Source organism: Strix aluco, chromosome 2 (genome assembly GCF_031877795.1).
Source record: "Strix aluco isolate bStrAlu1 chromosome 2, bStrAlu1.hap1, whole genome shotgun sequence".
NCBI classification, from domain to species: Eukaryota; Metazoa; Chordata; class Aves; order Strigiformes; family Strigidae; genus Strix; species Strix aluco.
In genome coordinates this window covers 120,842,406-120,869,557 of record NC_133932.1, presented here as the reverse complement: position 1 = coordinate 120,869,557, position 27,152 = coordinate 120,842,406, and the positions used below count along the sequence as shown (strand labels likewise).

The window sequence follows — 27,152 nt, the reverse complement described above, 5'->3', positions numbered from 1 at the left end:
GGAGTATCAACTCCTTTAGAAATATAAAGAGCAACTCCTTTGGAAACACAAAAGATGATCTTCTTTGAGAACCGTATGTCCACAGATAAAGGAATAAATGATTTACCACATGAACCAACTCAACTCTTAGCTGCTCTGAGAAACAGCAGTGCTGAGGAAGCACTTGCCTAGCTTCAGCTTGTTCTAATACCTTGAGTTCCACCATGAGGTCTTCAGAGGACACATTGCCCGTACAGTGTGTGTAAACCTTCGAAACCTCCTCCCCATTGCTGTGACTAGTGCTTGCTGGACATGGCTAGCACAGGTCACCACATCCCAGCAAATTTTGCAAAGCCCAGCAAATGCCAACAGGTTTGTTCGGCTGCAAGAGCCTGGCATATCGCATAATTTGTAGTGCTTAGGGGCCTGTCTTTTCTCTCGCCTTTTACACCAGGCTTTCTCAAAAGACACCTTCAGGACATGCAGTCAGGCCAAATCCTTCCAGAGTCAACAGACAGTAATCCTGGTGGTGATGCAGCCCATCCTTGGCCAAGCTCCTGCTCTTGCTTGCCAAGCTTGCCACTCACAGTCCCCTGACCACGGCAGGAACAGCTGAGGATACAGTATCAGCCTCCCCAGAACAACAGCATCTTCACCTGACTGCATGGTTTGCTCCCCTCTGTCCTCTTCAGGCCCTCCATAAAATGTACAGTGGATACACTTTACATCACAGTTCCCGAGATAAGTACCATAAACTGATATATATGTATATAAAATATGTATTACAGAATAACCTTCAAACACACGTTCATATCTAATTAGATATGAGACTAATTATACTATTTGCTCAATAAACCATGTAACAAGAATGTAATATTCAAGTAAGGTATTAAGAACAGCCAAATATTTATTCACCTTTGATTTTGTGTACATATATATACACACACATTTTAACCTCTGTAGAAGGAATTTCCACGCACCCTAAATAAAAGTCAAGTCAGGGTTTGGCAATTTGGTGAATCAGAGTTGAAAAAAACATCCACTCAGAACTGAACTCCAGTGTAAACGTCTTTTAGCAAAATTGTTTTGTATAGACCAAAATTTGAACAATATTTCTAAAAAAAATACAATGCACTAAAATAAAGGAGAATATGCACTGCTTTCCTAAATATAGTATGCACCAAGAAAAGTGAAGCGGCCAGGTCAATCTTCCTGTGAAAGGTAACATTTATGGGATAGCTATCAACAAAAGAAAAGGTTCTTTCTGCCCTAACTCTTAGAGAGCTGTAAAAACTGTAGTTAACCTTGTTCACATCCACCTATTAATTGGTACAATTAGGAAAATTTAATTAATGGGTTCCCAAATGGGTTATCAGAAGGTAACCTGCTGGACTACTGATCCCTTCCTCTGTAACAACAAGTGTTGGGTCACTTCACCAGCTGGGCATCTGGTTTGATAACATATACCAGCTCATTTGTTTCCTTATGAATTCAGATGATAAATTATTATGGTACTCATTAGAAATATTGGTAGGCTGATCATAAAATTAACTGTATAAAAATATGAATTTGCTATTGTAATGCCAAAAATCAGTGCATTTGGTTCCAAATTTTAGTGGCTTTGAATTTCTCCCTCAGTTTCTATACATGCTAGAAAGACCAGGACACTGAAAAAACCTGACTATGTCTGGATCTAATTCACTTCACATTGTACTTTGGTTTTTTTAAACTCTGAAAGCTCATGTATTGGTGTTCTTTTATTTAGATCAACTTAATAAGATTATGAAAGGACTAGCCATGATTTTTTAATGCAATATATTGTATATCAGATGCAGCTCAGCACGGTGAGTGCCTGTCCGTGACCTTTAATACTTTTATTTCACAGCCACTAAGCAGAAGAAATTCTGTCTCTGCTCCCTGTTTGGGACATCAGAGAATGAGGCTCAATGAACAGGATTGCACCATCACTAGTAAAAGGCCCCAGGCTTTGCATTGATCTAACAGTGCTGGCCTCAGGACTTGTCTGAATTTGTCCAGGCTTGAGCTTTTTGTAGTTTTAGCAGTTGTCTAGCAGTCAGATGACTATTGACTAAGTACGTTTTAGCTTTAGTTTAGCTGTGTGGAACTGTGGTGTAACATATACTGTTAACTAATGAACAGTGATCTAACAGAGATATATTCTGCATAGAGTGAACTATCTATGAACCTTGAATAAAAATGTAATGTCACGAAGCACAAGCACAGGAGGACAGCAGAGGCCCCAGGACCGTAATCACAAATCACAGTGACTACGGGAGTGCAGCCTTATGGAGGCAAATGACATTGGGAACAGAAAACCAAGAATAAACCAGTTAATTTTGACTAGACTTAATACTTTAATTAGATGAACAATAACTTTTTGTGTCCATGTATAAGCTGTGTTCCCTTTCTGTCTATAAATAAATTGCCTGTCCACCAATATGTCCCCATGGTGAACTGACCAATATAAAAAGAAACAGTTTTGTAAAGGATGCTCAGAAATAAAATTTAAAATAATCTGAAAAGTCTCTTGGAGAACAAATCCATTTGTTTGTCCATAGGAGGCAGAAAAATGCAGATGTAGATATAGATATAACCTGTGGGGAAAATAATTTTATTAAAATAAAAATCTATAAGGAATTTATCGAAATGCACACTTTTAATTTAAAATCCCTATAGAGATGTATATACACCCTTAATTACCTAAAAGTAAACCTTTTTCCATACACCATTTTGTGAGATAACTGTTAAAAACCTATTCAAATTCTGCAGTTTTTAATCATTTTCAAAGGCTGAGGGGCAATTTAGTCAGGTGAACTAGCAGTGACCTCACCCAGCTCAATAAGAAGGTATGCTCGGTTGCTCTTTCTCCTAAATGAGATAAGGATGTGGGATACAGGCTGTTGATCTTTGCCTAAACTCAGGTCCCAGATGTATTACCCAGCATCTGATAATGGAAAGTATCTGTACCCAATATCTGATGTCAGAAGCACCTTCTCCACAAGGGAAATACATGCTGGAAAAGACCAGAAGTGGAAAGAAGAGGTAAAACAGGATTAATTTTTAAATAGTTACTTGACAAATAGCAACAATTATGTTTACCTGCTTTTGATAACTGCTTTGAGATCCCAAGGCATTACACTGTAATACTATTAGGGAAACAGAATGAATGTACGCATACTATATTAATATCTGATAAATATAATTACTCAAGGCTGAAACAAAGAATTAAAAAATATTTTCTCTCTCTTCTGTGCTGAAGAAGAGTCTCGTAAATCTCACTGTGCTTCCTTCCTGAGTATAGAAAATAGGGTAATTTTATTCAGTTCAGGATAATGTAGATGAATTACATAAACCTTGAGCCGGATTTGCTAGCTTACTACAGGAACAGAGAAATGTGTTATTCTTCTCCTATTCCTTCCTGACCACTCCCTCTCCAGTTTCCACATGTTTCACTGGAAGTTCTACCCATGCTGTTCCAGTGCTCTCATTTTACAGTACTCTGTGATTCAAAGCAAATGGGGCTTCAGTCAAAAGACCTGTCTGAGTCAAGAGAACAAGATACTGTGAACAGAAGTGAGCTCTTATGCCCAACAGATTCAAAGGCCACCTTTATAAGAGGTGCTGTTTCACACCGCAGAGCTGTGCCCCGACAGGTGTAACTGGAGCAAGGCTGCTGCAGGTTCCCTGCTGCTGCTAGGCAACGCGACATCTTATATTTATAATTTTAGACTCTGATTCTTACATAGGCAGATTATGGGCTCACAGGGAAGTGTCTGAAACCAATAATAGGCATTCTGAAGTGTGATTATCATTTGAATGCTGATGATGCTTTATAATGCATAATCTGTACTGTAAAATGGAAGCTGATAAGTATTAGACGTGTTTCCAGTATCTGCATGCTTTGTAAGCACAAAAACTGTATCAGAATTTTCATCAGGGGGCATGATAGACAAACACGTAATGATAAATGCCAGTAGTTTTAATTAATTGAAAATTCTGTTATTTTCATACTGATTGCAAAATTATCTACTTTGGAAAACATTGCTTCTTAAATAATAAAAATATTAACTGAGTACACAGCAGCACGGTATGATCAAATAGAAGAATTTGATGGAATAGAAGGTCAACTATAAAGACATTTCAGTTTGCGATGAATCACTTTATTTGTACACAGCAAATTATATACTCACACAAATTATATTTAAGAAAAGTTATATACAGATGCATCAGATCACTACTTGTTTATTTGGATAATACCAGTATATTACGTTCAAACCTCCTAGATCACCTTCAGAAGCTCTGAATAATCCTGCCCTATAGTGTACTTTGTAATTGCAGCCTCTCCTGACCACTGTGTCAGCAGTGTAATTTCTTGACTTCTTCCCTCTGTCCTCATGCTTTCAACCATGCCAGAAGGTATGAAGTAGCCAAACTCATCTCATGCACATTAATTTTGTTTTTTCATAAATTTCTAAAGCATGTAAAATAAACTCATTCCTAGCCTTTTCACCGTTACTTTTAGATATTCATCTTGAATGATAACTGCCTCTCATTCAAACATATATTTTCTTGCCATTTCTACTTCCTTTGCCTGTAACCATGTGTCTAGTCTGTTACCTGCACTTAAAGTTCTCTGAATTGAGCACTGAATTTGTTCAGCACATAATGGCAGATTTTTTACATGGTACAATAATGCAAATAAATACCAGTAATTCTGTATTTTGTTGTGTTTTGTTTTGCAATTTTATGTTATAGCATTACTGCATCATCAGTCACTTTTCTACTATCTTCCCTTTTTGAAAGCAACAGTCTGAATTTGTAACTTTCTGGAAGGTAAGGCCAGACATGATAACCACGTAAGGTAAAAGTTTGGCCATTCTGGAAAAAATGGTCCTGTTGCTACTGGATTTCTAGGATTAAAGGGAAGCGAAAAAAATTGTAGCCCCCTTTTTCATACAACCTGGAAGACATAAAGGGTGAGAACATCTGACTCACATTATGCTAGTTAGGTCTTAGTAGGAATGCTCTCCAAACCCCAGCTACCCGTATTTGACTTGTTAACAGTACGCTATGACCAATGGCAGCCAGGTAGAGGTGAGACACAGACAAACAGAAGCCATCTTCTCTGTGCTACAGTGTACTTGGAGTCAGATAAAGGGCAGCATAAAAGCAAGGATTTCTAACAAACTCCATATACAAGCCCTTTAACTGGCTTTCAGAACAGACCTTTTACCAGCAATGTGATGAAAAAACATAGAATCATAGAATTGTTTAGGCTGGAAGAGACCTTTAAAGGTAATCTGCTCCAATCCCCTGGCAACATCAGGGGGATTCAACTAGATCAGGTTGCTCAACAACGACCACAGATCAGAAGATGGGCCATATCCCTCTCACAACCAAACTCAACAGCACTGGCAGACTCGAAGTGACTCTGCCAAGAAAAGAGTTTTGTGCATCATTGGCCCTGTGTATACTCACTACTTATATTTCCAACTGTATTTTTCTTGAAATAACATGAAACTGTCTAGTTCATCAATTTCTTCTCTCAGGGACACAAACTTCAGCAACACCATAGCCCTGAGTGGAATCACACCCCTGAAACACATTTATGAAGCACTAAGATCTCTCTTCTGAAAAAGTATGAACTGCACTTTCAGAGTATCTCAAAGACCTTCTCAGGTTGGAAAACATCCCTTTATAAGAACTGTTCCTGTACAAGAAAATTTCATGTCCCTGTCACAGGGCCTTTGTCACTTTTTGCCAGAATCACTTACCTCCATTTGTATAGAATTAACACCGAAGGCCCTGCTACTGCATAAGTTTTCAAAACTGGAACACAGCTGGTCAACAATTTTGTGTTCTTTTTTCAAACAATATCTTAGAAGGTTTCTCCTATCCCGCAGTGGAAGACCAGGAACATAAGCCACTAGAATACTGTACCTGGAAGGTCCCAAAGACAACTTCTTTTCAAGTGACACCAAGCTCCTAACAGCAATTTCCTATATATTTACTGAATTTATTTGTATTTAAATGAACATGATTTTCTATACCAAATAGTAGGTTGGGTCTGTGTTTCTCTTGCATGTTACCAGACAGCTGTATGAATCTGCTTCCATTCACTTTATGATGAAAAGTCTATTCAGTTTTTCTGCCTCTTGTCCAAATAACTACACTTGCACCATTCTGTAAATCTGATCTCGAGTGAATGGGCTCTACAAAAGTAATTTTATTCACTAGGTTTCATTACTTTTATTTTCTGACTGATTTACATTTTAGCATATCAGACACTTAAATTCTTGGATGAAGAAATCCCATTTAAAACTTTAATTTACATAGAGAGGTATGGGAAAAAAATATTGAGATTCACAGTTCTGTATAAGAAAAAAAAGAAAGAAAAGCAGTATTTCTTGAGCAATTGTGTACAGATTTACCACAGAAAAACAGTTACAAAACCTGAGCAATGCCGTACTTCAGAAAATTAGTTCAGATATGGAACATTAGAAAAAGAGTAAGATTGAGATCTCCTGCCAAAATAGTGAGTACATCAGTAGTAATCAAAGCAGCAGAAATTCTAATAGTCAAGCTGTCAAATTTGAACAATAAGGAACACCTTTTTTATTTAGGAGCTGTTCCTCATAACCAGATTTAATCAAACTTTCCCTCTATTTGCATAATTTCTTCAAAGAGCTAGGGATAATGCTTTGCCATTTTCAATCTTTTTCCTTACATTAAGAAAATGCTTCAATCAAGTGTCTCTTTACAGTGCTAAATAAGAAATTTTGTCTTCAAGAAAGCATAAATACTCTTTCAAAGCTGGGCATCACTGGCAAAATTAAAGACTTTCTTCTGAGCCAATGGGAATATGCTTCTCTCCATAAACTGTGTCTAGCAGGTGGAATCAAAATCCCTAGCCTAAAGCTGTTAATAGTGCATAAAACCATGGCGCTTCGGGAGACATCTTCCACTTCCTCAGTTACACATTATTTCAGGCAAGAATGGTTGGCCCTCCTGTTGTGCTTTCCTGCCTCCACTGTCTGACTTCTTTGCACATTCTGATGCAAACCTGCAAACACTGACAGCCTCAGGCAACACCTCTTTCCAGTTGTCCCTGTCGACTTTCTGTTGAAGTTCATGTGTTGAGGACAGAACGTTACAAGACTGAACTCAAAACAGGCTGAAATAAAACCAGTATGAGAAGGCTAGGAGGACTTACTGGTATGTGGTTGGACTGACATTGATGCGGCGTGGGTGACTTCCTGACTCGAACTTGCTTGCAAGGGTGACGTTGTTCCCAAAGAGACAGTAACGTGGCATTCTTACACCAACAACACCGGCCAGCACTGATCCTGAGTGAATGCCTATCCTCATCTGGAAAAACATGAGATCCATGTCAGTCTGTCTCTCTCGTGCTGCCCACAGTAATGTCATTAGCACTTATTTATAAGCCAGTCACAGCAACCCTTTCAGAAAATAATAAACCAAAGAAAAGTGAACTGGAAGAAAACAGGCTCTCCCATTCCTCTAGCTTAAAACAGATGCAGTTAAAAAAAAAAAAAAACAAAAAAAACCAAACACAAAACCATGGTTATCTTTCTACTAAAATTATTTTCTTCATCTGTGCACATTTTCTGGAGAGTACATCACTCAAAACAGGAATCATGAACAGAATAGGATGGGGTCACCCAGAGTTACTGCAGCATGAGCCATCTAATTACACAAATAGATACATTACGGAGGGTTGTTTTTGCCACCACTTCTAACACAGGCTTTAAAGTAAAAGACACAAATTTTCTCAAAATGGCATAAAGAATAGTAAAGTGGAGTGGATGAATATGGTACTTTTATCTTCTTCGTATTTTCTTCTTCCAGAGTCCTCAAGGTCTAAGGTCTTTCTCGCTTTGTCAGACTAAGAGATATTACAATAGTGAACATGCTAAAGATTAAGGCACCAATGGTTTTTAAAATAATTGTGTGTGTCCCAAAATAAGTAGAAATAAATCTCCAGCAAATTAAAAAAAACCATGTGGCTATTCTAGCAATCATCCCCTGTATCTGTCCAAGACATGGCAATTACATTGTTCTGTAAAGCTTGAAGTCACCAGCCAAGTTTCTTTCAGAGTGAATAATCGAACAGAGACTTATTCTGCATACATTTTGGCAACCAACTGTGTTTGCCAAGAAAATAATTTTTACAAGTAGGAAAGTCTTTCTCTTGTTAACTTTATAATATTAAAAAAATTAAAAGAAGATATTTATACCTTCTGAGGATACTCTTACTCGTAGTAACTGAACTGCTGCAAAACATGAGATAACATGAAGAAAATAAATAGCAGCTACTAAAACAGAGGGTCTGATGGGGTCTGAATCAGTGACTTGAATACTACTATACTCAATATTGTCCTTTGATTTAATGCACAGTTATCGCACTGTGCTTTTGTCTGCCAATCCCTATTTTTTTAACACCACAATACATATTTACTCAAATATGTATTGTACTCATGTTTTTAGCGTTAAGACAAATGCCAGCATTTTATAACCTTGGTGTCCATGAAGTTCTACGAACATGTGGGACCCCACATTATTTCACTGAGTATAGTCCTTCCCGTGCGTCCAAGACTTTTATCATGCAGATAAGCACCCTCTTCATTTTATTCCTCTCTTATATGCCACAGACAATAGGTATAGCATTATATCTGCTATACACTAAGTCCATGCATAACCTAAGAACATGCTGTTCTGCATTCAGTGTGATATTACTTACAACATTCTCACAGGCAACATAAAACTTTCAATCTTCACAATAATGCCGTTAATTACAGACTAGGATTTTTTTTTTAAAAAAATATGAATAAATAGCACTCAAATTTAATTAATCTTTCAAACCTTTACTACAGTTTGGAAGGCAGCTACTGAAATACTTCAAATACTCTATCCTGTGGGGCTGGGAAGCACTCACAAACTTGCTTTGGCTTTGAACATCTGTGCAAACCTGCATTATTTTGGGGCATGAAGACTTCCTGCTTTTGCCACAAAATACATTTAAACACCATTATTTACTTCCAGTGAAAAAAGTGCTCCTGCCGTCAAGAAGTGAGCAAATAGCCCTTCTGCGTATTAGTGAGGTCAGTACCTGCCCTCAGCAAAAGATTACAAGCAGAAAGTCTTGCTCACACAATAGCAAGCATGCTGTCAGCTTTCAATAAAGAACTTATTTACAGTGTCTTGTTTGTGAGATGGAAGAAGGATTAGTTATTTTGTACACAATTTTAAGAACAGAGCTAATGCTATCTATTTGTTCCGCTACGACTCTGCACATTTATTTAAGAATCACAAATAAACCACCTGCTGTGACCTCTTCTAGTGTACATTCAATCACATGTGAAGGCCAGACTGAAACTGTAAGAAAAACCACTAGCTTTGTTTTGCTGTTGGAAAGTGGAAATGAGAGTATACATTAGAGTGGAAGGAAAATCTGGTAGCAAAAAATGTACTAAAAAATAAAATTTACTTTTGCAATATATGCAGTGAAAGCTAAAGTTGTTGGTGGTTGTTTTTCTGCTTTCACTCTTGAAGTGCTTCCTTTTATGTGTCCACACAGTTTTTTATCATTCAGTGCTTCAGTGAAATAGGACTTCCAAAGGATTTCCAAATTCTCAGGAAGAAAGTTTTAGGCTCTTTTGAAGAACCCAAACCCCACTCACACACTAAATGCTTTCAAGATCTTTTCTCATGATTGTCTCAAAAAGACACTGAGGAAATGGCCTTTGTGGTTGTAACTTTTCTGCATGTGCCAAGAAAAGCAGATTTGCTGAAAAAAAAAGACAAGCTGATATAGCACCCTTAATATAAAAATATTTTCCTTTGCAAGATTAGGAAAATGAAGCTAAAGCCATGCCAACTTCCACAGAAAAACTGAGGCTGGGAGCAGAAATAAATGGATATTTAAAGTTTCGCTTAGGAGTACATAGTTTAGATCTTCTGTGAACTGCTTGACTTTCAGAAGAAGAAAGGAAACAGCTTTTCTGTTTAATATAGTATGTATCTAAAGAGATTTTTAAAACCCTTGGTTTGTTTGACTACATGACATTTTGTGTTATGTAGTATCTGATTTTTTTAAAAAACATGCTCCTACACCAAAAAAGGCAGATGTTCTCATAAACACGGTTAAACTACATAAAGCTACTGATGAGAGTGCCAAAACCTGAAGTTTTCATTGGGTGCAAGAAAGTTGATATAGGTTTTCTCATTAAACCGTAGAGATAAATGCCTGATACAAGACAAAAATTACACCAAGAATGCCTTGCAATAAAGCTCCACTTCTGCTTCATTATATGGTTCTCTACAAGAAAAAGCCTGCAACACTGATGCTATTGCCATGAAGTATTCCTTGGTGTGCCTTCTTATGTTGAGAATAACCATTATATTGGTCATATATTTCTTTTTAGTGAAATATGCTTTTCATAAAAATGTCTTTTCAAGATTTTATTTCATCTGCAGATAAGGTATTCTGGCTTTTTCCTCACTGAGTTGAAAAGTGTTAACAGTTTAAGGCTTTTTTTTTTTTTTTTTTTTACAAAGGAAGAAAATGTGTAATCAAATTATTAGCAACAAGACACTTAACTGGGGCACATCAACCTCTCATATTAGGTTTGCAGCAAAAGAAAATCTGCCTAGAGCTTGACTTAGAACAATAACAACAGTTATACATGTATATCTATAGTTCCCAAGCTATATTGTATATGCAGCCCTTATAAGTGCTTTCCCAGAACAGTTATCAGTAAAGGTTATTAATAACATATGAAATGCAAATTAGGTGGCAACACTAGCATGCATTATTTGTCTATCATATTTATTCATTTATGTCCTTTAAATATATGTATAATATACATTATATGTATAATTTACACTTAAATTGAGCATTTTTAATAAAATGCATGCTCTTCATCTGTGCTGACTGCTCCTTTATGTGTCCTTAATTAGCTGGCTAATGATAAAAGGGCAGCATATAACTGAGACTGCAAGTTCAGAGGCGTTATGCATACAAATGGAAAGACAGCTCTTTGGAAATATTCACAAAGAGAAGACAGATGTGAAAAAAAAAAAAAGAAAAAAACAAAAAAAAAAAAACACAAAAAAGCCCCACAAAAAAACAACCCCCACCCCCCCAAAAAAAACCAAACCAGGAGATACCAGACCCCCATAGTTAAGGAACAATGAAGAGATGGACAAAGGCCAAAGACATTTCTAGAGCAGAATATTGGAAGGCACAACGGGGAATGAAACATGAACAGGTGTGAAAAAGAGCAAGAGACCTGTGAGAGGCCTTTTAGATAAAGAGGAACAACTTGAACTGGCTGCAATGGAAAGATTTACAGTGGAAAATGACAGGGAGAGGAAAGATTAATTAATTTGATCTTTGAAGCAGCTGTGGTAATAGTGAGGTGGAGAAAAGCTGATGTGAGTGTCAGAGGCGTAAAAGAAAAGCAGCCTGCATTGATCAACGGAGGATGAGAGGAAAGACATAGCTATGTGGAAAAGAAAGAAGCTTCCAAAAATTTTAAAGAAAATGTAGCAGTATTTGGATATTGCCTACAGGGTAAGGCACAGGAAGCAGAAATATCTAACACCTGAGTGACAGGAGGGATAGTGGTTTTGTATAATAGTGATAGATAAAGAAGGTTCACAAGGAAAGATAAAAAGCACTGGAGCTATGGTCATCCTCTGATGGGGAAATGTGCCAGAAGTGGTATCAATGAGAACTGATAGTCCAGACTGGACTGAGAGAGAAAAGTCAATAACAAACAGGGATGATCAATATAAGAATATTTTGTTTTTCTGAATTGAACATTCTATAATGTGTTTTTCGGATATACTGAATCTTAGAAGAGTTGTGTGTTACTCCCTTTTACACCTCCTCATTGCCAAAGCATGATTTTCCCTTTTTATAGGTAAAAGTGCTGGGTTTTGTTTTGTTTTCACCTGCTGTCTGGTTTCTATCATTTCCAGTGGCACCATACTGAAAACTTCACTCTTCCATCAAAACAAAGCCTATTCCAAGTGAGGTGAAAGTAATTGCAACACTGAAAACTCACAACGCATCTACACTCACTTTATGGTGAAGAAGCAAAAATATTTTATGAAGAGTAAAGGAATGCAGAAGCATGCCTAAAGTAAATTTCATCATTGCTGATTTATTCCTTAATAGCTTCTTCTGTTAATCAGTACATTCACAATAAGCAAATCCAATAATTTGCTTTATGTTCAAAGCTCCTAAGCTTTTTTGTCTTTTGAAACCCTGATGAAAAATTCATTCTCCTTTCCCTCTAATTTCCCCTTGTAATTTTTGAGGAAAAAACTTTGACATTAAAATGCAAGTGGAAAGACACCATTCTACAGTCTGAGAAGTATCATTGTCTTCTCAAGAACATTCTATAAAACCTCCTCAAATCTAACATTTTTGACCAATATATGTCTGCGTATTGATAACCAACTGAACACATTAAAACCTGTATTTCCCTTCAGTCAAAAGTGGGACATTGCATTACAAGACTTAAAAATACTTTCTTTACTAATTAGACCACAAAATAATGGTTCAAGCTGTAATTCCTGAAAGAAAAATTAACTGTTTTTTTAATTATTCTTCAAGCTTCTTATGTACATGGTGCTGTCCAAAAGCACCTGTAATCTTGGTTAAGGGCTTACAGATCTATTTTTAAAAGCGTAAGTCATGCTCAATTCAGAAGAGAAAGGAGACATCAGAGATGTCTTTCCTAATAGGCGACAGCACGAAGAATTACATATAGACATGACAGTGAGGAATGATTTCCGAGTTGAAAAGTCAAGTCTCTTTGTGGACAGTATTGAAAGGCAGAGTAGGAAAAAGAAGAGTCTGTGGGTTCCTTTCTTTTTCTTTGCCAGTAAGGAGCAGTTAATGTTATAACAGGCAAGCAGACTTTCCAATTCAATACAGAGGTACATATAACCTGTCTTCTGATAAGCACAGGGCAAAAATACATGCTCATTTCCAGAATTCCCTCTCTCCAACCAGTAATTTTTAGTTCAGGGATTTCCTGAGCCAAAAGAAATTATTTTTGTAGAGGAAAGGTGTTTGGTGTTCACAGTTCCTCCTCAAATATGAACTACGATAATATTTCATGGGAGTGGTAGCTGTACACATTCTTCCCACTGCACACAGTGAGAGAAGGACCTTAATAAACAATTCTCACACTCTGAAAAACATACTCCCATGCAGGAAAGAGAAGTCTCAGATTGCCTCACAGATTAACTGCATCCAGAAGGCTCAAAATTCATTTTCACAGAACTGCCTGCCTTACACAGACACTGAGCTGAAGTGAGGGCAGGCTGGGAAGTAGGTGACACAGTTTGGAAAGCAACCACGGGCAGAAGTAATCCCCCACTCAGCCAGCCTGGAGCATTTCAAGCCTTAATAATGTGACTGACTGGCAGCTGCTCAAGACTTTGTGCTGAGCTGGTAGCCGAGCTGAGGCCTGATATGTGGCAGTAGCTGTATGGAAATCCTTCCAGGCACATGGATGTCCCAAGCCAGGAAAGCATTTAAATAAAATAGGAAGTGTTCTGCTGAATCAGGACTTTCAACACCAGTTTCAATAATGTATGTGGATATTTGAACGCTACCATTTCTCAGACAAATAAAGTACTCCTCACTTTCTACCCTAACATACTGAGTTATACTCTGTGTTCTAGTAAGGACCTTCTCCCTTCTGCCCTTGAAGTATCCTTCAGAAAGGAAAAAGTCACCTCTTGCAGAGTGTCATAGCTATTAGTCCATGATGCATTGCCAGATCCTTTCAAACAGAATGTGCCAAATTCTTAAGACATTATCTGCTTTAATATTTTGTAGCAGCTTCCACAACAGCGCTATCTCTAAATCTCTACATATGGAAATTTATTGGTAAAATGTATTAACGCAAAATAGACTCTACAGAGCTCAGAGGTCTAAAATCTGGGCCACACACTGGTGAGTCAATGTGCCTTTCTGCTCCTTCAAAGAACTGCAAGTTGACAGGACTGACAGCTATGCCCTGACATATGCTTTAGTGTGTGGGTTATCTGTATTCTTAGATAGATTTATAAATATCACAGTGTCTTTCTGGAAAGGGACATATGACAGTACAGCTCACTACAGAATTGTTGCCAAGGAACAGACCTGCTCAGAGGAAAATTTAGATCACTTCGAATTTCACAAGGTGTTCTATAAAACTAAACTACAGGATATATTTCCCTCATATTTGAACAACATTTGGAGAAATGAACACAGCTTTATTCTAATGAGAATTTCCTAGATTTCTTACTCATAGACTTAGAATTATTCAACCCGTCTGAAGCAAAAGACACAGAAAATTATACAAGGACAATGAAAAATACAATAATAAACTAACAAGGATTGAATTCCTTAGGATCAGTAAATCCATTTAAAATAGTTATTGGGTAAAGCAATCATGTGATTTGTGTAAAAGATACAATGATAAAATTAATCATTTTATCATTAAAATGATACACATTACATATGCCCATCCGTGCACTATGGTCTTGACATACAATCTTCTCTACTGAATGTGGAACAAGAAGCTATGAAGCTTTTCTACATAAAGAAGTCCCAGACTTGAAGGATGAAATTCCTTTTCTATTTTCCCTTAAGTTCTTCCATTATGATCTGTTAGCCCTGCTTTGAATAATGGGTGGATTAAACGACCTCCAGAGGTTCCTTGCACCTTCCTTTATTTCATGATTCTATATTTCATATCCTATGATGAAAAATTATACCCCTGTGAGTCTTCATCAGCAGTATGAAGTAGAATTAGATGAAGTAAAAATGAAAACCAAAGACTCAAACTAGTTTTGGGGGCTCATTAGTTCTAGCACCAAAGGAAAGTTTATACTAGGGCAAAAATTTTTGGGCCAAATTCTATCCTGAGGCATCACGTGAATGCACTATACCATTGCTCATGGTCTGGGTTAGAAGAGGATGTGGGTCATCTGTAAGAAAACATCTGACATTAAATGATTTACTGGGGGGGTATAAACCATGTAAATGAAAATTTCTAGAGTTGCTGGAGAATAGAATAAGTCCTATATCTTTCCCCTAAGATTCCAAAGAAGAGACATTAATGTTAATGTTGTTCTTCATAAGCTGCTTCTCCCTCACCAATAAAATGTTGCATTTCATTGCTGATATAGCATTTAATCAAAAACTTTTTTATTGTTTTCTTTGAATAGTAATTTCCACAGCAGGAATTTAATTACTATGTGAATCTGTGCGTTCTAGGCACTTAAAAGAGCTAATCATTCAACCAAGCCCACATAGCAGTGGAGGATTTTTCCCAGCCTCCTCTCCACTGACACCCAAAAAAGAGAAAAATTCATCAGAAAGTTCTGTTTGATCCTTAGTGTAGGAGGACATCTTTGTCTCACAGTGCCATCATATGACATACACTGAATGGACTGGGTGATATTTTAACAAGGAAAAATGACATATGCTCAAAATATTTAAGGGAACAAAAAACTGTATGCTAAGAAAACAGTTGGACATAAGGGTTTTAACCTTAAAAAACAGTCTTTGACACTTTTACTAATTTAGTCATTTAAGGTAGATTTCACCTTAATTTCAACCACCTAGAAGTTAGGCAGCTCATTTAAGTTAGATTTCTAGACAGCTTCTAGACCAAGGAGGTCGATAACCTCAAGGCTGCAACTCTTCACATTCCAAAATTGGCACCTAGAAAGGGCCATATCAATCACTCCTGAAAGTGTCTAATTCTCTTGGTGGAACAGAGAGAGACATTTAATGGTAGGTTTAGCCTAGACCACTCATGCACAGACAGCTAAAGACAGGAGAGATGAATTCAACCCTCAAGACTGGCAAAGTTGACACACCTTGATCTTTGCTTAAAATAAGCTACACTCCTGTGCATAAAAGATCAAAGAAACAGCTGTTGATGAACAGGACCTCATCAGAAGATCATTCTATTTGTGCACAGCAGAAATTTCTTCAGATATCTTAATGTAATGGTCTTTGAAACTAGTCTGCAATCTTTGAAATTGTAAAAGTCATGCTTTGTCTTTTGATCATACTACATGCTTTTATGCATAGATGAAATTCATGTTGATCTGCTTTAGGAAGAGTTTGGAACTAAACAACAAGGATCTGCTGCATAACAGCTTTAAAATCTACAGAAACCATTGATGTATAAGAATCTTACAGTTTTACTATTAGAAGCAACCTTATCTAGCCAATGTACAATAATGATGTATCTGTATCAAGATTCTTCCCAAAGGCTTGTACACTATTAGAGACCTAAATTGTTGCCTATGCCATTTAAACCTTCACCACTGCAAGGTGTTTTAATACTGTTTGTACAAAGAGGAGAGACATTTGAAGTATGTAGTTTCTACTCGATCCACCAGCTTCTTGCAGTCAGCAGCAAGGCAAACATAATCCTGATAAAAATTTGATTAATCCCCCTCCTCCATGTGGACACAGCAGACACAAGGAAAAAAAAAAAAAAAGGGCCAGGTTTTGCAAATATGTCTGTTCATAAATTAGGAAAAGTGGAGAGACTAGTTTCTTTAGCATCTCTCAAATCTAACAAACAATATATCCAAATATATAGACAAATACTAAAAACAAGTGAACATGTGCCCTCTTTTTAGATACAGTAAATCAAGGCACAGTCACATGGAAAGATAAAATGCTAAGAACATCCCAAGTTGTGTATAAGGAATGCTAAATGCTGCAAGTTATAATAGCTAAAAAATAGTTTGCTTCCTTCTGAAGAAACTCAGGGCACTGCCATTATCAGAGAGACCTGAATACTAAATATCCAACATGATCACTCTTTCTTATGCTTAACTAAAGGATAAATTAGCTTGTAAAGTACAGAAGTTTCCATATGACAACTGAGGCATACAGATATTTCATACCATGTATGTTCCAATGTTAGAACAGCTCATAGTAAAAGACCATCCTTACACATCTCGCCCATCTCTAAAATGGTAATGATGCTGTGTTTCTTTGCTTGTTCATCAGTTCATTTTTGAGAATTTCAATTTCTGTAGACTTAATACAAGCCAATGTAAGAGCTAGATAATGACAATTTTTGTAGAATTTACCCTCCTCTTAAGCCTGGAGCAAGTCTCCACAGCTGGTAGTCATTACCTACCAGCTAGGGTTAGTTACTAATTAGGTTAGTACCCATGTTACTACCTAACTAGGGTTAGTTACCTACCAGTAACAGGCAGTGGTAATTGCACACAAAGAGAAGCGAGGCTCTGTGATTGTATGGATCCTATAAACAAGAGTCGAAGATTTCATCTTCGCTGTAATTGGGAAGGGGTTTCTTAACACTCCTTACTGACCTTTGTAATTCACTGTCACAGAGCTTCAGATTTATGCAGGGAAAGTGAATTTCCTCCTCAGTGAAATCAAAACACACATTCGCATATAATGATTTTTTTGAAGTCTTTCAGACAGGTAAATCTACTGAGTCGAGAAAAACTACTTCATACAACAAAGGGAATGAGCATGAAGAGAAAGGGTGCTGTTTTGCACTGAACTGAGGATTTCAGCAAAGCATTCACAGACTCTCATGATTCATGTATAGCCAGCACTTCAGCAAGGCAATCAAACTCTCTTTGATTTCTTTGATTTTTTTTTTCTTGACACCACAAACCAAGTATAACAAAAGCTAGCATCAGAACTCAGGGTATTCTGTACAGCTCTGTTACCTTCACTGAAAAACTAGGTTAAAAAAGAAATTTGTAAATAAAATGATTAATTAAATCATTTAAAAAAAATCACTCTGTAGCTCATGTAAAGTGTAACATTTTCTATTCCTGGATTTCAGCTGCAAATCTACAAGCAATATCTGATGATCATTGCATGTCAGATGTGCCATGAATGGAAACGAGATACTATTTTACTGTTTGTTTCAAATGTTCCAGTGTTTTCATGACTAGAAAGATTTTAACCTTATTTTCAAAGCAATTAGCAAATGAAGACCTGATGATGTTAAGAATACGACAAAATCCAAAGAGAAGGAGAGAAATTGCTCTTAGATGAAGGTGAACCACTTATGGGAAGGAAAGACTTCAGTGCTCAGTCTGACTTTCCTTCATTCAGTCATCTGTCCCTCTGCATCTCACACTCATCCCCCCCTCAGAGACATGCTGATAAAGCATGGGAACACATACATCTGTTTTTAGCTTGTGCATTCTGCAAAAAATTGCAATCATAATAGATATAGTAATTCCTTTTATACATATTATGCATTTTGCAAACACAAAAATTCAAACATATTAATATGCTTAGTCAAGACTACCTCTGCCCATCTTCACAAGCTTTTATCAAATAATTAATTTTCCTATAATCCACAAACATATACACACACAAATAAAAGCATATTTGTGCTTATATTTGTGTGAGTGAGAAAGACCTAAAAAGAAAGACATGGAGACTTTAAGCCCCAATTATCCTTGTATGTTCTTTTGACAATCACTAGACAAATTAAACAATAATTTAGTTTTGGATGCAGTAGCAGATGATAGCATGGAATATCTATAACTTTATTGTTTGTTTGTCACTGCTGTCCAGTCAACCTTTAGTTCTGCTAATTAGGTGAATTTGGCAGCTGAAGGACACAGATGCCTACCCCTGGATTTTGTTTATTCAGCATTATTATTACATGCTTCTTTTCTGCTGTTGCTCGTCTGATTGTGCTTTATTTGGAACTTTTCCCTGTCAACTTCTTCACTGACAGCCATCTCTCTTGGTTCAACCTTTGCTGACAAGAGCTGACAATTTCTTTACCTTTTAGTCCCATTCTTTACTCCTTTCCTCCCAAATGCATGTAAGATGTGTTTTCATGGGGAGTCCCTTTATCCTCTGGTAGACTATGTTTTTCATACCCTACATACATGTCATATATGTAACTGGTGTAATTGAAAAACATGAGTAAAATATACATTCTTCTCCCACAAAGAAGAAGAGCATCAACTCACAATCCTTGTCCCTTAAACTGCTAACCAAAAATAAAATCTACTTGTCTTTAAAAATTAATTCAACTTTTATCAGATGATATAAAATCAAGTCAATATGAGAAAAGCAGAAAGAAGGAGCAACCATTCAAGTCACCTGAAATGAAGTGTTATTCCCACAGGAGAAAAGGGGGAAAAAAGATCAATGGAAAGTGATCTTTACATTAATGGGTTTGTTAAGATGAACACTAAAATTTTTCTGACATCAATACCAACTTTTTTGTAAGATGGTATTTATTTAGCAGGTCACCTGCTGAGAGCATGCAGCCAAAACAAGCAAATAAATTAGCTACAAACCTTTATTAATAAAATAATAGTTCTTTTAAAATAAATAACAGAAATTACACTGGAAAGCTAAATATAGCTATGACTATCTACAGGAGAAAAAAATAAAATTATTCTTGATATTATTGCTTCAAAGTCTATCTTTTAGCCTTAATAAATTAAGGGAAAAAAGTTGGAGAGAAAGAAATCGTTAGACGTTTCGGAGACTCTGGCCGCAGTTTTATGAAGATTAAATCATATCAAATATTCCTGAACTTCATCTCACTTGTACTTGCATCTAGAAAATAAAAATAAATTACGCTGAATTTTATTTACTGTGTTCGTTAATGATATGCAATAAACAACACATATTTGAAGTTAACTGATCACACAAACTGAATGCCAAACTAAAAATACACAATTCAAGAGAGAAAATTGGAAAATTCTGTGTAAGGTCTCTTGAGTGGAGACCAAAATGAACTTGAATTAACATGCAATCGGGTCACATAAGAAGTAGTAATATGGGGCTATGAACATCATATGACACTCCAAATAGTTCCTTCCTACAGAATTCTAGTTCAACCACACCAAAAATATTAAGTTAAAACCTAGGTACTGTCAACAGGAATGGCTTCTGAAAAGATCAACAATCTGTTCAGATCTTTGAAAGGATTTGTTTAAGGGGGAGAACTAAGAAACCTATAAATATTCACAGCTTGGCTAAGTATTACTCAATAGGGAGAACATGATAATCTACAAATATCTACAAGGTGTTAATGTCAAAGAGGGAGATATGGCAGATGGGGACACAACTAGAAATAAGAACACGGAAATGAAGACACAGATGAATATCCAGCTTCCCTAGGCCTAAACAGATCATATTAATGGCAGTGACAGACTTCTGAGGCAAGTGTGCTAAGTTACATCATATAAGTCTTTTCTTTAAGGCACTAGTAAAACACTTGAAAATACATTGTAAGGATGTTGACAGGAAGATGGACAGGATGCCTTAATACATGTATGTCTTTTTTAACTCTTAACATCATACTGTATTTAAGGACAACTAATTAGAAAGTGGTGATACATTTGAGGGTTTCAAATGACTGCCAGAAAGTCTGTCTTCCTGTCATCCTTAATAACAGATGGGGTAGGAGAAATATTTTTTAAAGTCCTGAAACCACTTAAAGAAACAGAATTTTCAACTTCAGTTTTAAATGAAGTGTATCTCAGTTCACATTTTCTTTTCAAAAACTTGGGCTGAACTAGGGTTTAGCATTTTGAAAAGACATCTAAAAGAACTTTGAGAATCTGCTTTATCTCTTTGAACAAATCTGTGTAAAATGAGGTCAGTACTCTGCACCTAGTACAAGCAACACTCAAAAGCAACTGAAAAGTCACTGAGATACAGAGTTGTGTCCAATACTGGACAGCTATTTCTATGGTAATAGCAGGTGTGAGAATAAGAAGAGGAACACATTCCTTTCGAGGGAAGAAATGTATCATTTTCAGCAGAATCAGGATGGAAAATATTAATTAAGAATTAATAATTTAAGTATTTTGGAAAGCAGTAAGACCAGGATTCCAAACTCAGAAGCATCAGCAGAACTAGACCTCACAAGATTTGTACCTTCTCAGGTCCTCACTGGGCAAAAGCAGTGGCTCCAGAGACACCAGGGAGCATCTGAGCTGGGCCTAAGAACCTGGGAGCACAGGAGGGAGACGAGCCCTAAAACTTCCTCCTATGAACAGGGTATCTGCAGACTCCAGATCTGATAGCTGAACTGGGGATGATCAAAGGGTGTGAAATCCTAGAAACCATGTGATCTCCACTGGGCATCAAACAAACTGTCACTATAGTTCTTGAAACCTGCATTTCTGGAAAACATCCTTGGTGTCATGGAATCAAACACCTGTTTTGTCAGAAAACTTCTGATCCAATCAGGGTATAAGAATAATATTACAGATAAAAATTAAGAGTATGGCAACTATGTTGAAACAATTTTATTTAAAATATAAACTTGGATTTTTAACTTTTTTTTTTGATAACAACATGATGATCTATGTCTAAGAACATACTTTGCAGTATCAAGTACATAATCCATAGAAAATCAGTGTAATTTTGACAGGGAGAAAAAGTAATATGATTTTTTAGACAATCATCCTTTAGGAATGTGACTGTCAGTTCTGTTAACACACTGCAATCATACATTGAAGTAGTCATGTTATTTTGGGATTGGTCTGTACCTCACAGATGACCACAGTTAAGCTTCATGTGGATAACTATCAAAATAAACCCTTTCACAGGAAATACTTTGGCAGTTGTACATTCAGCCTTTGTGAGGATGAGAGAAAGGGTCACCTCACTTAAAGGGCAGCTACCTCCAAAGTAAAATGAGGCTACATCCTACAGTGGTGTTGGTTCAAAGAAACAGTGCAGTTTTGAAGCACATGCCCCAGTTGTTCGTACATTGCTTCACTTCACAAAGCGGTTTTGGTCTGCATGAACTGGACCCCTGTCAGAGGAAATTAAAGCACTAGCTCTGCTCAAGATGTACACCAAAGTCAAGACAGACTCTTATGGGCATATCATGGTCTAAATCAACATTTGGTCTTTCAGATCACATACAGTGGAGACATTCAGTCCAAGGAACAAAATCAGTCCAAGTGAAAAACCTCAAAATTAATTGAGTGTAGATGTAAGGGCTTCAGCACAAACTCCATCAATCCACTGATCTTTTTCTGTGGCACTGATCTACTTGATAAGCAGGCACACCTACTGGATCATCAGTTACAGGGGAAAAACAGCAAAACTGACTACCTCACATTAGCCAGCCAAATGTGCATTTAAAAATTTACTTTTTAAAATTCTAATCAGCAACTGACATTTTATAACAAGAAATTCATTACTAAGTAAAAATGTTATGGCTGCATTAGAAATGTTCAGGACTGAAATGTAAAATGAAAACAATGACATCTTTAATTAGAGTGGTAAGGCCCATAAATTAAGAGATTCACTTATATAAAAACGCTGGAGATGAACACTGAATGAAATTAGTCAAAACACATTCAAGATTTCTCATTGCAAAACTGTTTAATCCCAGAAGCTTCCCACATTAAGGGTTTGGCTTCATACATTTCAAAGCTGTAGCACGTTAAATTCCAATTACTTCATAAAAGGTAGGCAGTGTGTGTACAAAAGATACTTGCAACAATAGACTGCATTATGGTGTGTCTCAAAGCTCATTATAAAGCAGCTACTACAGTGGACTGTGTCTGATAACTCACCACAATTTTTCTTCATTTAGTCTTACTTAGAAATTGATCTTGGTTTGTAAGGAAATTCAGAGAATCCTAATGCACTTCTAATAATCCCCATGGGAAAGATGAATAATGTTCTGACTACATGTTCCACAGGCACCATTCCCATTGTAGGAATGCGGGAAGAGTAATGAAAACTCCCTTCCTCTCCTCTGAAGTCAATTAATTATTTTCTACAAAAATAAACAGGAGCTTTCTTCACATCAGCAGTCATCCAAATTCATGTAGCTGAATTTAATATGTGAATTTGAGCAAAGGGAGGCAAACCTTCTCCTTTAAAGCATACATTTCATTAATGTCTGTCTAAAACACAGAACAGTGTACCTCAAAAAGCATGCAGATTTTAAAATAACTATGCCTACATGTGAAGAACCTGTTAACAGGGAAGTAGACTTTCACACTAATCATAAGGAAATGTTGCCAAGCAAACACAAGTTCTTTGTATCTCTAATTTTTGCCAAACCAAGAAATGCTATTTTTCTGTTTGAAATATCTTTAAAGCTATTACCTGCACTGTAAGTTTCAGTGAGGCATACACACTCCAAGCTATGTTAAGATGAGCTTGCTCAGATCTGACCCAATATAGCCACAGAAGCGCAGCACTGTTATCGGGTCATCCCAGGGGGCCATAAGGACTACTGTCCTGACTCAAAGTTGTCAACACCTATGAAAAATTATCAGAACATGACAAGTGCAGAGTGATACCTTTCCAGCTTTCTTTGCTTCCAACTAGTTGTGACTCTGGGTCTTCTGAGGTGAAATATATATCACCTTCTGCTGAGCCCCATGTCCTGTGATGCCCTCACTAGACTGTTACAGCTGCTTGAACTAACTGGTGTAAACCTGGAACAGGTAACTCCAATATTTGCTTCTCCCTTAATTGCCAGAATATTTATGATCTTCTTTCTTTGCTAGATTATTCAAAGCTATGCAGTGGGTTGGTTCCTCGACCATTCATTGCACTGAAGAGAGACTTTTGTTGTAACCCTCAGGCACTAATTAATGACAGCTTACTTGACTGCAGCTTTTTTCCTTGGTCTGCCAAGAACAAGGCAATGAAAAAACTGTCCTCTGACTCAGCAGCAAGAGTCCTTGTTCCCCTCTACATATCCTTGACCTTATTTAAACAAACGAATTCATTAGCAAATTGGCATACAATGGATTCTTAAATATTTTTCATAGGAACAGAACCAGTTCTGCTTAGCCTGGAGACATCTGGAAACCCTCCCCAAAAATGATTTCTAAAAGTAACAGTTTTGATAATGTGCCATTTCTGTGCAGGTCACAAGTGGTGCTTCTGACGTCACCTCAGTCCAGTCCAATAGAGTTTAAAACAGAAGGTACCATTGAAGCACATGATTTGGCTGACCGCATTTCCACTCAGTCAGCACTGTGCTGACACCAACAGCTGACAGCATGCTGCAGCAGATCTGAATTATACACAGAACAGTGTTTGAACTTTTTTAATGAACTCTCACTGACTAAAAGGCTACCTGAAAAAGGATTTGAGTCAAAGGCAAGGTAGGACAGCAGAGGGCAATGCAAGCTGGTGAGTGAGCAGTATGCTGTGGGATGGTTAAGATGACTGGGTTTAAGGAGAACAGCTATTGGGAAGGGAAGAGGGCGCTGTAGCAGTTAAGGGCGTGATACAGATAAAACAAAGGCCTCTTTCAGGACATTCATGGGAAGGATGACAATGCCTGTTTATCCATATTAATCCATAGGGATTTTAATGCTGTAACTACCAAATCCTAAAGACTATAACCAATATGCCTGGGCATAGTCCCATGGGGTAAATGAGAATCTTGTGTGTAGAAAACGCCTTAGAAGTAAAATTCCAATACAAGACAAAACAAAGGAATGGGAGAGGAGGAGTGTGGAGAGGGGGGACCAGTTAAGTTTTGATAGTCTAAGCCCATAGTGACACATGCTAGCAACAGACAAAGATACGTATCTGGTTTTCATGCACCAGTAAGAATTCCAGATGTGTCACAGCAAATGTGGAAAAAACTGTAATTCCAGTAACAGCATTGGGCTATAAAGATATCATCTTCTGTTAGCCCAAACTAATGAGAGAACACAAGTCACATTCTCTTTTTGGAACCTTGTCCCACTAAATTGGAAATATAGTCAGGAAATAGCTGCATCAGGATGTGAGGGCATTATTCATAACATTCTCATTACTGTGCAAAACACATCAGGAGATGGACTTAGAAATGTTTGCAAACAGCATGAATTAAAATTAATTCTTTATCTAGATGGCAAAATAAACTATATTCACATCTCACACCCACATTCATGCATAACCCCCGTGTCCTATTGAGGAAACCGCAAGTACAGTTGAAGATTTGCTCTTTGCTGGTGTTCTTGGAAAGGAAGCCACAGAAAAACTGGTATTACAGCCCTCTCACAGAAATTTCCAAAAATTCCAGTGCTTTCTACGGTCTGTAAACCCACTGTTTGGTTCTTATGCACACAGATTTGCTCTTTAGAGGTTCAGAATCACCTCTACCAAGTTTTTTTATTGGCTTTTTTCTCCTTTTTCATTTTTGGGAAGGAGGAGGGGAGGGTATAAAGAAGAATTTATAGGAAGCTGCCACAGTTTCATATGACTTTCCTGTCTTCAGAAGACCAAACTAAAAGTAGTCATCAGTTGCAATTTGGTCATAGCTCCAAACTTAGGCATTTATAAGATAATTTTGCGGGGTTCAGATGTCCACTAAACATAGACGAGGTTCTAAAACATGCATCTATTTCTCACTTTCTACTTTCGCAAAAAAAACCCCTTTTGATTCTTCTTGCAAAACATTGTTTAGAGCTTAGATTTCATTTTAATATTAGTGTTATGTGGGCTGTGCAATGATGATGCTTGTTAGGGTTAGCAAGAAAAACATGCAATTTTGTATAAATTGCAGTTTTTAAGCATCTTTTCTGTGAAACAAAACTGAGGTCCTTCACAATATGAAATGAGAAAATTATGACAGGCTCAAGAACAGACATTATGCTATTCTGGGCTTAATGGTACTCATTCACCTGGAGTGTAGGACATTCACCTTTGTCTAATGTGAGCCATGGAGACTAAGCTTTGTTTTCTACACTCCACTTAACCACTGGCTGCTCTTAATGCCTTTTTATCTTTCCAGAAATGCCATCCTAAACCACAGAACTTTTTGTTCTATTAAAAGATCATTAAAACTAACGCATTTCACAAGAAGTCTTGGTTTAAAAGAAACTGTGCTTTCATATGCACAAAACATTTCACCAAAACCAAAGAAAAAAGGAAATCTCAAATGGCTCTACTTTAAAGAGCTGTCAAAAACATCAAAAAGCATGGTAACTCACACTTCTAAGTCAAGGCAAGATAAGCCCTATACTACCACTGTCCAGGATGCAATGGTCAGCCTCACTGAAAACTACATCAGAAGCTCTGCACTGTTATAGATTGCAGTTTGTAGAGTGTGGCTCTATAGGTTTGTGTAGACATAAATGGAGAGGCAGTTCTGCTATGAGAATAACCTTTCTCCATTCTGCAAAGGATACATTTGCAAACAATCATTTTGATTCTGAATGACTGTTCATTTCTTTCTAGTCATGAACAATCAGACCAAAAAACTTACTTGCTGTGTTCACTGGGAAACAGATCTTTGCAAAATTAACCTCATCTCCTGTAAACAATAGTCTTCGTGTGTGAAGAAGAGTAGGCTTTATTATTTAGCTATTTGCCATTCATTCTCATGCATTAAAAGTTCTTCTTCTGTCCAGGGAGCAAAAATGTCACATAATTTAGGTAACCAATACACACAATGCAACAAATGGCAAAAATCAAGGAAGAGCTCATGAAAAACAAATTCTTTGGCAAATGCTCAGAAATAATGAAAGCTGTGAGAACAGAAGGATGTTATAGTCTCCTCAATATGTTTGTAACTAGCAATTTCACAAGCTCCCTATGAGTCCATTGGGGAGGAAATGGCAGTATATAAGCAACCATAAAATGTTGTAGGGTAACCAGACTGAAATAGATACCATGACCTCAGTCATAGCAGACAGAATTTTTGCACTCTGTTTTGTTGGGTTTGTTATCTGAGCTATCCTAGCTATTAAATGTGCCATTCCTTCAGAAAAAGAAGTTGACATTTAGCTGCAGAGGTCTGTGACTAGGAACAGGCAGTAAATTAGATAAGAATGTAAGAACAACTGTACTGAATCAGACCAAAAGACCATCTAGTCCAGTACTATGGCCCTGAAAGCAAATGTAATGCTTGAACACAGCACCCAGTATGCAAGGGATGGTACCCTGAGACAAATGGGGTTAAATGAAGAGCTCATTGAAGCCTAGGAAAATTTTATTCTAATTATGGTAGAGGAAAGGTTTCAGAGAGTACCAAACGGAATGTAATCATGCTTTGTTCTCACCAAAAGTTTAAGAAAAGTAACTGTAAATTTGAGTATCGAATAGCTTCCTAAGAGATGTGAGGTAAACACATACAGAAATAAAA

At 37.0% G+C, this 27,152-nt stretch overlaps 1 protein-coding gene across 1 annotated transcript in view; it reads right to left on the bottom strand.

The window, feature by feature from the left end:
* Window positions 1-27,152, bottom strand: part of GUCY1A2 (guanylate cyclase 1 soluble subunit alpha 2) — a 174,406-nt gene that overhangs the window by 22,778 nt on the left and 124,476 nt on the right. Inside the window, exon 7 of the mRNA XM_074816150.1 lies at window positions 7,214-7,368. Coding sequence (XP_074672251.1) covers window positions 7,214-7,368 — 155 coding nt within the window. The remainder of the gene's footprint in view (window positions 1-7,213; window positions 7,369-27,152) is intronic.